This window comes from Channa argus, chromosome 11, assembly GCF_033026475.1.
Source record: "Channa argus isolate prfri chromosome 11, Channa argus male v1.0, whole genome shotgun sequence".
Classification (NCBI taxonomy): Eukaryota; Metazoa; Chordata; class Actinopteri; order Anabantiformes; family Channidae; genus Channa; species Channa argus.
In genome coordinates, this window is record NC_090207.1 from 15,446,367 (window position 1) to 15,459,156 (window position 12,790).

General features: G+C 39.7%; 2 protein-coding genes across 3 annotated transcripts in view; one reads left to right on the plus strand and one right to left on the minus strand.

Moving 5' to 3' along the window:
• Positions 1-12,790, plus strand: part of iqgap2 (IQ motif containing GTPase activating protein 2) — a 35,696-nt gene that overhangs the window by 15,735 nt on the left and 7,171 nt on the right. Inside the window, exons 12-30 of one of the 2 annotated variants that reach the window (XM_067520497.1) lie at positions 210-373; positions 534-694; positions 1,184-1,308; positions 1,548-1,711; positions 4,444-4,470; positions 4,773-4,863; positions 5,209-5,376; positions 5,486-5,628; positions 5,819-5,989; positions 6,340-6,423; positions 6,564-6,635; positions 6,730-6,799; positions 7,347-7,555; positions 7,708-7,860; positions 7,991-8,154; positions 8,395-8,619; positions 9,192-9,332; positions 10,428-10,512; positions 10,685-10,917. In XM_067520497.1, coding sequence (XP_067376598.1) covers positions 210-373; positions 534-694; positions 1,184-1,308; positions 1,548-1,711; positions 4,444-4,470; positions 4,773-4,863; positions 5,209-5,376; positions 5,486-5,628; positions 5,819-5,989; positions 6,340-6,423; positions 6,564-6,635; positions 6,730-6,799; positions 7,347-7,555; positions 7,708-7,860; positions 7,991-8,154; positions 8,395-8,619; positions 9,192-9,332; positions 10,428-10,512; positions 10,685-10,917 — 2,650 coding nt within the window. The remainder of the gene's footprint in view (positions 1-209; positions 374-533; positions 695-1,183; positions 1,309-1,547; positions 1,712-4,443; positions 4,471-4,772; positions 4,864-5,208; positions 5,377-5,485; positions 5,629-5,818; positions 5,990-6,339; positions 6,424-6,563; positions 6,636-6,729; positions 6,800-7,346; positions 7,556-7,707; positions 7,861-7,990; positions 8,155-8,394; positions 8,620-9,191; positions 9,333-10,427; positions 10,513-10,684; positions 10,918-12,790) is intronic. The other variant, XM_067520498.1, reaches the window with a different exon arrangement.
• On the minus strand, positions 1,705-3,658 carry f2rl2 (coagulation factor II (thrombin) receptor-like 2). Its single transcript, XM_067520501.1, has 2 exons — positions 3,476-3,658; positions 1,705-3,169 (listed from the first exon to the last, which is right to left on the minus strand). The coding sequence occupies exons 1-2, from the start codon at positions 3,537-3,539 to the stop codon at positions 2,097-2,099; spliced, it is 1,137 nt and encodes a 378-aa protein (XP_067376602.1). The 5' UTR covers positions 3,540-3,658; the 3' UTR covers positions 1,705-2,096.

Consider the following 12,790-nt stretch of genomic DNA (forward strand, 5'->3'; position numbering starts at 1 on the left):
GTACACACTTACTCCTTTTTTGTGAGCATTAATGAAGTATTTAAGTAAATAAGTAGTACTTAGTTATTATTAGGTTAGGTCTTTATAAGAAATTATTCTGTGTTTAGTATTAAAATTGGCAGCATAAAAATGAGAACAAATTTTCATATTGAGATGCCTTTTGAAAGTTGAATTCATGTAGATTTGATTATTATAACTTTCTTGACCAGAACTTGAAGCGGTTGCTGCGATCAATAGAGCCATTCGTCTTGGTAATGCAGTAAAGACAGTGGAGGAGCTGATGAACCCAGAGGCACAACTGCCAATTGTCTACCAAAGTGCGGCCAACCTCTATCAGGCGGAGCTCTTTAGTTTGCAGCTACAAGGGGGGCAGGTGAGACAACATGACAAAAATTTTGACATTTCCATCTGGAGCAAAAGACTCGTACTAATATGTTAATACTTATAAGGGAGGTCAGTGCTAGATTCTGTATATAATGTAGTTACACTAAATGTGATTCTGTGATTGTGATCCACGTTTAAATGTTTACTAGTCTGGACTGAGCCCCGAGGAGCTGAGTGTAGCTGTGGAGATGCTGTCAGCTGTAGCAGTGCTGAATGAGGTGCTTGACACCAAAGACCCCCAGGCTGTGATTGAGCAACTTACAGACTCTCCACTAGGCTTCACCAACATAGACCAAGACAACATCAACAGGTAAGAGAGAGGTGTAAAACAGAGAGCTGAGCAAAATATATCGCTGAATTTGCACAGATCACGTTCTAAGAACATCAGTTGTATGCCCACAATTTGTTGGCAACTTAAAACTAAGGCCTCTCTTTTGCAAGCATTTATTCTGATGATATCACATCGAGAAAGATGCCAGGTTTTACGGTCTTCCAAAAAGCTGTTCTGGAGCTACAGTAAGATGATAAGATAAGTAATGATCTGTGAGCTGTTACAGCTATTAATGCTGGCACAGATCTGACTTTCTAGCTATTTGGTTGTAACTGTTGCTGGAGTTTTGTATTGTATTAGGATAAAAAAAAAAGTTTAATTTAAAAAAAAAAAAAAAAGTAGCTTATTGGCAAAATTTCTTTTGGTTAACAGTGGCTGCCCTCCTTTGTAGGTCTCTTCCCAGGTACTTTTTTCAACAGCAGGGTGACAGATCTAATCTCATGAAACTGTTCTGAAACCTTTCCTCAGGTATGCTGACACACTGATTAAACTGCGTGCTGAGGCTCTTGTCAAGGGCCAAGAATTTCTCACCTGGAATGATGTTCAGAAGACCATTGACACAGTCAACATTCAGGTCCAGGAAGAGCATGAACGTAAGTTTTGCAAATTTCTAGTGTACATATTTAGCATGGTCCATCTTTTAATTAAGTTTATAATTTATTAATTAAAAGGGCATTTAGCCCAGCAGTTTTAATTCTAAGGAGAAAATAAAATGACCAAAAAAAATTTAATTTTAGGTACAGTCCTGCAATAAGAATTTCCAAAACACACAATTATTATTTAAGTATATACATTAAACTGATCTCAGATGTTTTTTGTTCTCTGCCTTCAGGCATTATTGCTATAGCTGAGATCAATGAGGCACTTAACTCTGGTGATCATCAGCAGACGCTTGCAGCCTTGTGCCTGCCCACAGCCAAACTAATAAGGGTGAACCCAGCCACAGCCAAACATTACCATGATGTCTTACAGCATACTAAGCAACTTATTTGCCATGTAAGTGTGTGTATGTATACATTCTTTTTTTCTGCAAAGCAGTGATATAAAGACATGCCACAACTTTAACTCATTGTTATGAATCTGAATTGCTTTGTGTTTTAAATGTACCTCTGCAAATACTTGCAATTTCCTCTAACAAGGCAAATTAGAGGATGAGCTGTACTGGTGAAAATATTGACTCTTTGTCACTGAAATAACACTTTCCCAGCCTGTAATTTTGTTGTGGGTGTACATCGTAGATTGCTTGTATCACGCAGGTGGTTGTTGTAGACGTGGAACACAGATTGTAGTATTATCCTTTTGAATTCAGAGTGGCGTATTTATTTGTTGTGCTTCGTGGCTGTGTCCCATTATTGGTTGAATTCTGTGCACACATACAGTCTCAAGTCATAGCTACTGGTGTCTGATTTATACCACGGAGGGAGATGAAATGTAGTTCTGAGGTTGCTGTCTTCGAAAGAAGGAAACACAGGAATGGATCCAGGCAACTGTGAAAGCAGCACAGACAAACTGCTACTCTGTAGTATCCATACAGTCTGTCATCTCCACTGGAAAATAGGTGGATGTAGTGTGTGATATGCAGGATGCTGCTGGGCAAGAAACACACCACAAAGATGATGAAAACCACAGTACTGACCCTGATAAAAGGTCTCCAGTCACAACCCGACTGACCTAGGTGATATACCACTGCAACATGGGCAAAGACACATATGAGGAAGGGCACTATGAATCCCAGACAAACCATCATCATCCTGTATGGCACCAATGGAGAATGCGATTTTTCTTCTAGAGGAAGTACATCATGGCAGGTGGTGACTCCCAATTGGGTAACCTGGTAGCTCTGCCTGACCAGGAGCTCAGGCACAATTGCAGCCCCGAACAGTAACCATAAAACTAAGCATGTCCACACTGCCATCGTAGTCTTGGCCAGTCTTCTGTACAAAAACGGTCTGACCACAGCCATGTAGCGCTTAAGACTGATGCATGCTATAGTTTGAGCTGAACAGTACACATTGCCATAAAACAAGGCTGTCAAAAGCCGACAGGACACTTCCCCAAATATCCAGTTGTTTCCATTTAAATGGTAGTGAACACGCAGTGCTAGGGAAAGCAGGAGCAGGAGGTCAGACAAAGCCAGGTTTAGGTAAAGAACTACTGTGAACAAAGACTTGGCTTTGAGTCTGACTCTGAGAAAGGTCAGAATAAAGGCGTTGGAGGGGATGCCAATCAGCATGGCCAGGATGTAAGAATAAGGTATTATCCAGGTACTGAAGATCCCTGTGGTATAGTTAATCACTGGGTCCTCTGGATTCACATAGAGCCAAGGGATTGTGCTGGGATGGAGCAGTGCTGACACCTGCTTTGTGTTGTTTGTGTGATGTTCGTACGTCCATCCCTTGAAGGTTTTTGGTATTGCATTGGATGAGGTGTTGGTTTTGGCAAAGGTTCTGTTTCCTATAAATAGGTAGAACAACAGCGTTTGTGGCCTTCAAAACAACTTTTATTATATCATGTCATCTAGTGCATTATTAAATAGATTATTACATGTCTTCAATGTAATATTTTTTATTCGGGATTATAGTTGTATGTACAGCAGTACTCCATCATTTAATTTTGTGTTTGATCTAAGGATATGTGCCCTTAACCAGTTTTTTGATTTTCATGACAAAATAAATTAATGTTTTAAAAGAGGTCTAAGCATAAATATAAATTTGACCTAAATAAATATCCTTTTGGTAATCTTTATTTTAATAAACTTACCATCGTGCTGAATCGTCTGGACTGCCACCACACAAATGAGTAATCCAGGCACAAGTTTGGCCATATTGGTCTTCAATTTTTATCAGAGTTTTTAAAGGTTTCTTGTTTTCACCCCTCTCGGTGTTGCTTGTCAGTAGATATAGTAGTTCTCCACTGATGAATTTGTCTGTTTTGCATCTCTGCAGCACAACGGTAGAACTGATAACAATGTGGAATCAAGCTCAGCTAAGTATGTGGGAGTGTGCTTCCTGTCCAGGCTTGAAAACTGAATTCCTTCCTGTGTGCGTCAGTGACTTCCCACTGACTCACTGGGGCACGGGGTCACTGCTTAATTTGTGACTTATTAACAGCTGTGCTCCATTAACAAATGACAGATTACTCTTAGGTAGGTTAATTATGGTGTAATGTATTTGGGGGCTTTGGTTTTAAAGTAATGTGTCATTTATGAGTAAATTCAGGTGTTGAACTACTATAATGGTCTTTCAGAGTTGCCATAACCTTCTGCATCTCAAATACAAAACTGTCACATTATTTAGCAGTTATTGTGGATCATGAAATGATGGTACACTTACATGATGAAAAACTCTTTGTAATTAACTGTTACAAGGACAAAATAGATACATAGACATAGGTGGGACAAGACAGATCCTGTTCTCAGTCTATGATTAATCTGCTGGAAATGAGTTGGTAGATGCAGATGTAAAGGGGGGGAAAAAGCCAAATTTAGTCTAATCGGTGTGTTTTAATTGCGACTTCCTTCCAGTTCGCCTTGTGGTCTGGGATACCTTAGTTCCTGCCAGAGTTCTCTGAAAGTAGTCTGAGAACAAATATAGAAGCCAAGCTGAATAAACATTCTTCATACTTGTGATGTTACACTGGTTTTTGTGTAACGGGGGTGAGGTTACTATGGATGTTTATTACAATAATTTTTATTAACCATTATTTATTACTTTTTCCCTCTTCCTTAGATCTTAACTCTGGACACAGGGGAAATGGTACTTCCCACTATTTGCTGTTGCTCTAATGGCAGCAGCTTGTTTACTGTTAGTCATGAGTTCTGCTGTTAAGTGCTACTGCAAAAAAACACAATCCTAACTTGAGTAAATTTCATAGTGTACTTGCAAAAATTTCTAACCTTGTCACTGGATATCTTTTACTAAATTGTTTCAAATAATTTATAATCTGATATCAAGTTAGTATTGTGCAGCTACACATTACATTGCCTCGTGTGCCTTAGGAGTAGTTTGATCTCAAGTCTGAAAAGAAGAGTGACCTTGTGCATTTTCTCTGACTATAGAGCTCTGGAGATGAATCTGCAGTACTGTGGCTGGACCAAATCCAAGACGCCATACTCACAGCCAACACTGATGAAGAAGATGCTCTCACATGTATGTATTCCCAAGTTCAAACTTACTACTTGATTGTCATTATCATAAGCTCAGTTCAGCTTTTTGCTACTTTACGGATGTTTAAAATTGAAATCACAGGATTAGCTTTACATGTGTTTTATAGTAATGCCATATGAAACCTTTGCATTAATATGGGCATATCATCCACATAAGATGCATAGATATTGTAATGTAGATGGCCTGTGTGCTGATATGGCATTAATAACCAAGTTGCCTATCATGCATTATTCTTTGCATGCAGGTTATTTATTGATTTGCAGTTACTGTGTTGTTTTTCATGTTTCACTCAACCTCTTCTTGGTTCAATCTTGCTTACTCTGCTAGTGGCTAAAGCAGTAGCTAATATTAACAAAAAAGTGGCTGAAGGGGACTCCCAGATTACATTGGAGGCTTTGCTCCCTCCTGGTCTAGGACTGAAGGCAGTCCTCCCTGAATGTGCGGATACATACCAAGCTCAACTGGCAGAGAGACAAGCAAACGGTGCAATGAAAGGTAACTGGACTTACAAGTTTCCTGTATTACTATAGCATACATAGAACACACTACAATATATACAATAATTGAAGAGTAGGTTTCAATAAAACTTTCTGCTTTCCCTCAGGCAACACCGATAGGGTATGGGTAAAACATTGCATCAAGGATATATATGACTACTACTATAACCTGGACACTGAACAGGGCACCTGGGAAGAGCCTGAAGGGTTTGAACACAATTCTGGTCAGCTCAGTAAAGAGACTATACAGGTACCATCTGCTGTATTGCATAGTTATACTGTTCAGTTATGTAATGTTAAGGGATATATTTAATACTTGGTTTAGTATATAGTGAAGTGATGGCTATTTTTAAATTGTACTGTTAATTTGAAAAAACCTAATCACAATATCGTGGGATTATTAAACCTAAATAAAGTGAAAATACGACGTGTCTCCTTAGAGTGTTATCAGCTGTGTGACTGCAGAATACAACCGGGAACAGTTATGGTTGGCCAACGAGTCCTTTGTGACTCAGCTGCAGGCAAGGATCAGAGGTTACCTGGCCAGGAAAAAGTACGTGCAGAGATTGGAATATCTACATCAACAGGAGCCACGTGTCGTCAAATTGCAGGTAGTGTATGACTCCACTATGGATGGGGAAAAGTGACTGACAGAAAGGTGATCCACTTCAGCGATTTCTGATTGGGCTGTGGGCTATTGCAGCATTAGTAGATCAATAGAGATATAGTGAGATTCAGTTTTAATGTACTATACGAAGAGTATTTTGATTTTATAGCTTGTTCTTTCCTCAATTTTCAAATGACAACCGCGAACAAATGGCATGTAAGACTGGCATTTATGCAGACTTGACAACTTAAAATTAGTACCAAGAGGATGCATTGACTATTTAGTCTAATACATATTGCACTATAACAGATGTAAAACACCCACACCTTTTAGCATGACTTTTCTTTTTTGCAGGCTTACTGGAAGGGTTACAAGCTAAGAAAAATGTACAAAGAGAGGAGGAATTTGCTTCAGAAAAACATTGCTTCCATTGTCAAGGTAACACATTGTTGTTTTAATGAAATATTCAGTAAGTAGAGAACTGTTTATTTTAGTATTGACTAGAGAACCTTAGCATGTAACGAACAGTGGCGTGTGTGCATTTATTAATAATAAAAATAAATGTTGTTTGTTTTTAGATCCAGTCTGTGGTGAAAATGTGGAAAGCCAAACGTAAATACAATCAGAGGCTGCAGTACTTCAGAGATCACGTGAGTTTTACTCTTATTGTATCATTTAGTATCACTGAGCAGAATTTGTATTTATTTATGTCACATTATGGACTTAATGTCATCTTTGTTTTAGGAAAAAGAGATTGTGAAGATACAGGCTTTCTTAAAAGCCAACAAAGCCAGAGATGACTACAGAACCCTGAGTGAGTCAAATACATTTTACACCTCTGCAGTTAGACCTGAGCTATATTGATTAAAATATCAATATTGTGACATAAAAATATAAATGACTGTTTAAATAAATTTTTGTCATTGCAACGTTGGTTCAATTAGTGTTTAGTTATGCATTATAGTAACACACCAGTAATGTTTGAGATTATCTGACTGCTGTTAGTCATCACACTTCACACTTTCTTCCCCAGATAATTTTTCATGTGCACTAATGATTTTGAAATTTAAAATGTTTTTAATTGGGTTGGGATGCTGAATGCCCCGGGTTCGAATTCCACCTCGCCAGGTTTGGCCGAGCCTGGATAAAATGGGAGGGTTGTGGTAGGAAGGGCATCGGGCCTAAAAACTCAAGCCAAATCAACGTGTGGAACACATTCCACTGTGGCAAACCCCCGAACAGACAAGCCAAAAGAAGTTGATCTAATAGCCAGCCTCTCAGTTTACGCATTATTCTAGAAGGTGGTGCTGTGGTTATGTGAGCAGTTGTTTTGATTGTAATTTTAATTTGCCTAATCTTAGCGGGAGCCAAGGATCCTCCTCTGTCAGTGGTGCGTAAGTTTGTTCACTTGCTGGAGCAGAGCGCCTTGGATCTCCAGGAAGAACAGGAAGTTACACGGCTAAGGGAAGAAGTGGTCACAAAGATCCGCTCCAATCAACAAATGGAGAAAGATCTAAATCTGATGGACATAAAGATTGGACTGCTGGTGAAGAACAGGATCACTCTACAGGTTTGCAATGTTTACAATAAAAGCAGAGCCTCAACATGATTAATAGTCTGATAATGCCAAGTTAAATGTGCTACTTGGCAATTAGATGCTCCCAACACTTTATCCAGTCCAATTTGTTTTTCTAATCACTTAATTGATGTTTTTTTGGCAAGGATGTTGTGTCCCATAGTAAGAAAATGAAGAACAAGAAAAATAAGGCCAGTAAAGATGACCTTACCTCAGGAGACAGACTGGGTATCAAGGGGCTTAGTAAAGGCAAAAGAAGGAAACTGGAGGCCTACCAACATCTCTTTTACCTGCTACAGGTGATACTAGAATGTCTAACCTCATCTACCCCAATTTAAACAATTCACATAAACCTAGTTCTAAAAGGTTTATAATCGTAAGTTCATTAGTTCACTAAAGTGTTCCCCCTCTCTCTTCCCTCTGCTTCAGACCAATCCATCCTACCTAGCCAAGCTGATCTTCCAGATGCCCCAAAACAAGTCCACTAAGTTTATGGACACTGTGATATTCACTTTGTACAACTATGCCTCTAATCAGAGAGAGGAATATTTGCTTCTCAAACTCTTCAAGACTGCTCTGGAGGAGGAAATCAAGTGAGAACTGCTACTCAGACCAACACTTTGCAATCATCTCCACTAGTCCACTTTACATATTTTGCACTTGGTAACTACTGTATGTAGCGATATGGTGGTTAGAAGACATGCTGATTGTGTAGGTAAACCTAAATTAGATGAGCTTAGAATTCCCCATAAATACAGTTGCACCTAGCTTTCTCTATGTCTTTGTTTAATGGAAACTTGTGATCTTAACACCATGTTCTCCACATGTTTCAGTTCTAAGGTGGACCAGATCCAGGAAATAGTAACTGGAAACCCAACCGTCATCAAGATGGTGGTGAGCTTCAACAGAGGTGCACGAGGCCACAACACACTCAGGCAGCTGCTGGCTCCAGTGGTCAAAGAGATCATTGAGGACAAGAGTTTGGGTATCAACACCAACCCTGTGGATGTGTACAAAGCCTGGGTCAACCATCTGGAGACAGCTACTGGGGAGGCCAGGTAGGGGTTGATAAGAAAATATAGTATGACAAACACTGTTACTGGAGGTTTAAGGTACCGTGCTGTCATTTACTGCTGTATGTACTTGTAGAGAATGTAAAGTTGGCAACACACCTTGTTTAATTTTTTCATGACCATTATTGTGAGAATCCCCCATGCATTTCTGTTGGCGAGTTGGTATCTGAGGTTTGACTCTTGTTATGATTGTGAAAAGCGTCAATTCCACTTCCACAGTAGATCTGCCGACCTACTACCACAGTAATTTGTTTAGCCAAACAAAACAAAGAGTATGGAGTTAACCTATTGTAACCACTGCAACAGACCGACTGTGCACCTTACAAAGTGGGGTCCCCATCCCCCACCGGTTAGTATGGCATGAATTAACATTCTTTGTAGAGGTTTGTTTTGTTTACATTCGTTTTTTTCTTATGTCCATACACGTTTTGATTACCAAAAAAAAGTCTTTGACTACGGTTTATCCCAACAACTACAAGGGTGTACAATACCTTTTTAAAACTATTATTATTTCAACAAAGGTTTTTTACACATTGAAATTCTGCCTTTTCTTGTAGCAAACTGCCTTATGAAGTGACTCCTGAGCAGGCCATGTCACATGAGGAAGTACGCAACAGGTTAGAGGCATCTAGTTTGGCTCTCCGGACTGCTACAGATAAGGTCTTGAACTCCATTGTGTCCTCCTTGGACAATATACCGTAAGTTGTGGGAACTGCTAAGTGCCAGTGTCTCCTTGCCAGTTGTGTTATCTGTGACTGTTATGGTTCAATGCTTTAGGATGTGTGTGTTTTTTTTTTTGTTTTTTTTTTTTTTTTAATGTATTGATTGTCCTAGCATAATTGTTTGCTTTTTTTCTTTTTTTTTTTATTTGCCCTTGAAAATGCGTAGTTATTCAGAACTTGGTAGGAATTAAGTCTCTCCCTGTTTTACACATTGCACTATGAAACTGTCTTAATACATCTAAGATGCAATACATGCTACCTTAGTGTGTACTTAACTTAGATATGTTAAGACTGTATGAGAGAGGTGTTGCTTCAAGTCACAAAACCATAATTTGGGGTGGGTTTTATGCTGTACAGCATCCTATTTTAAGCTGCCCATGTTATTTTGTCAACTTCCTGCTTTCTGCCTCACCATTGTTTCAAAAGGAAACCCCTTAAGTCAAGGAAGCTATAAAACTGCAATTGCAGTGTTACTTATAATCAATATTTGTTTTCTGTGGTGAAATAATATAAAAGTAGAGAACAGCAAAAAAGTTGGTCTATAAGATTTATTATTATATTTCGTATGTATGTATGTATGTATGTATGTATGGTCTATTTTCACATCCACCAATTTGAGTTTTTCATTTTTATTTTTACATTATTACTTCAACAACATAATTAGAGCTTCATGAAAAATAGGACTAGGCATGATATGATAATATGCTTTTGGCATGTCATTTGCCACTCATTCTGGTTGTTAAGGTTTCCACTGCATGTTGGGTCATTACAAGATAATCTTGGATAATCATTGCTTTCATTGCTATAGTAGTACCAGCAGTTATCCAGTCATTCACTCAGGAACCCAAACAGAACTTTGCTTTGTGAGACACAACTATCTTTTAAAAAAATGGCACTGCCTGCAGCACTAGGTGGTGCTAAAAGCTATACTCCTATAAAAAAAAAATAAAAATAAGTTGGAAATAATAATGTTAAATATCAAATTATCTGTTGTGACCTTGCTCTATCTGTACGTGAATGCATGTTGTTTTGTGTTTGATGTTCTATCAATGGTGTTTGTTTTGCATGTAGCTATGGCATGAGATACATAGCAAAGGTTCTGAAGAACAGCCTCCATAAGAAGTTTCCAGATGCCTCAGAAGATGAGCTGGTGAAGGTAGACTCCCTGAAATGTATTTGATATATACTTGTATTTTGTCATTACCAGTACAGTCTACCTCTATTTGTTCATACACCCCATTCTGTATGTTTACATCTGTTCACTGTGCTGAGATGAAAAGATTTAAAAAAACAAATAAATACCTGATTTATTCTCGATTTCATTGCAGATTGTAGGAAACTTGCTTTACTACCGTTACATGAACCCAGCCATTGTGGCACCTGATGGCTTTGACATAATTGACGTGTCAGCAGGAGGGCAGCTTCACATAGACCAACGTCGTAACCTGGGATCTGTGGCAAAGATGCTCCAGCATGCAGCTGCCAATAAGCTCTTTGAGGGGGAGAATGAACATATGAAGCCAATGAACAACTACATATCTCAAACATACGAGAAGTTTAAGTAAGCACTCAATTAATATTTACAGAAGAGTTGTGTTTCAATATCTGATACGGAACATGTTTACTGTAGAAATGGGATTTATCTTATAAATGCCTAGCTAAAAGGTTTGGTCATCCGTTTGCAGTGTGCTTTAGTTTCAATGTGAGGTAAAGAAAGAGGAAGTGCTCCTTATAATAATGAATGTAGAAGTATGAAAATTTAAATTAATCCCTGCTGATAAACAGATTTAGCTTGGAAGGTCGGTGTTAAACTGACACGGTACAGGGAAACCTGGCAAAGGAAGAATCTGATGTTTCAGTGGTTGAGAGATATCTTCACCAAAAATGGCACAAAACAGACTTTTCCAAACTCATAAAATAAAGACAGGGGCAGAATATTTGCATTTACTGGATCTTCTTCTTCTTCTTTTCCTTTCGGCTGCTCCCTTTCAGGGGTCGCCACAGCGAATCATGTGCCTCCATCTAACTCTATCCTCTGCATCCTCTTCACTCACACCAACTAACTTCATGTCCTCCCTCACTACATCCATAAATCTCCTCTTTGGTCTTCCTCTAGACCTCCTGCCTGGCAGCTCCAACCTCAGCATCCTTCTACCGATATATTCACAGTTTCTCCTCTGAACATGTCCAAACCACCTCAATCTGGCCTCTCTGACTTTATCTCCAAAACATCTAACATGAGCTGTCCCTCTGATGTACTCATTCCTGATCCTGTCCATCCTCGTCACTCCCAAAGAGAACCTCAACATCTTAAGCTCTGCTACCTCCAGCTCTGCCTCCTGTCTTTTCTTCAGTGCAACTGTCTCTAAGCCGAACAACATTGCTGGTCTCACCACCGTCTTGAACACCTTTCCTTTCATTCTCGCTGATACTATTTTATCACACAACACACCTGACACTTTTCTCCACCCGTTCCAACCTGCCTGCACTCGCCTCTTCACCTCTTTTCCACACTCACCGTTGCTCTGAACCGTTGACCCTAAGTACTTAAAGTCCTGCACCTTCTTCACCTCTGCTCCCTGTAACCTCACCATTCCACCTGGGTCCCTCTCATTGACACTCATGTATTCTGTCTTGCTGCGGCTAAGCTTCATTCCTCTGTTTTCCAGAGCAGACCTCCACCTCTCTAGATTTTCCTCCACCTGCTCCCTGCTCTCACTACAAATAACAATGTCATCTGCAAACATCATAGTCCAGGGAGATTCTTGTCTAACCTCATCTGTCAGCCTGTCCATCACCAGAGCAAACAAGAAGGGGCTCAAAGCCAATCCTTGATGCAGACCCACCTCCACCTTGAACTCCTCTGTCACACCTACAGCACACCTCACCACTGTCTTACAGCTCTCATACATGTCCTGCACCACTCTAACATACTTCTCTGCCACTCCAGACGTCCTCATACAATACCACAGCTCGTCTCTCGGCACCCTGTCATACGCTTTTTCTAAATCTACGAAGACACAATGCAACTCCCTATGACCCTCTCTGTACTTCTCCATTAGCGTCCTCAAAGCAAATACTGCATCTGTTGTACTCTTTCTAGGCATTAAACCATATTGCTGCTCACAAATACTCACCTCTGCCCTTAGCCGAGCTTCCACTACTCTTTCCCACAACTTCATTGTGTGACTCATCAGCTTTATTCCTCTGTAGTTGCCACAGCTCTGCACATCTCCCTTGTTCTTAAAAATTGGTACCAGTACACTTTTCCTCCAGTCCTCTGGCATCCTCTCACTCTCCAAGATCTTGTTAAACAAACTAGTCAAAAACTCTACTGCCACCTCTCCTAGACACTTCCATACCTCCACAGGTATGTCATCAGGACCAACTGCCTTTCCGCTCTTCATCCTCTTCAATGTCCTCCTCACTTCACT

Bases quoted from the DNA above. Each gene is read 5' to 3' on its own strand.
- f2rl2 (XM_067520501.1), bottom strand. From the start codon at position 3,539: ATGGCCAAACTTGTGCCTGGATTACTCATTTGTGTGGTGGCAGTCCAG. The intron at 3,170-3,475 runs GTAAGTTTATTA...ACCTATTTATAG, and splicing joins CCAGACGATTCAGCACGATG to GAAACAGAACCTTTGCCAAA.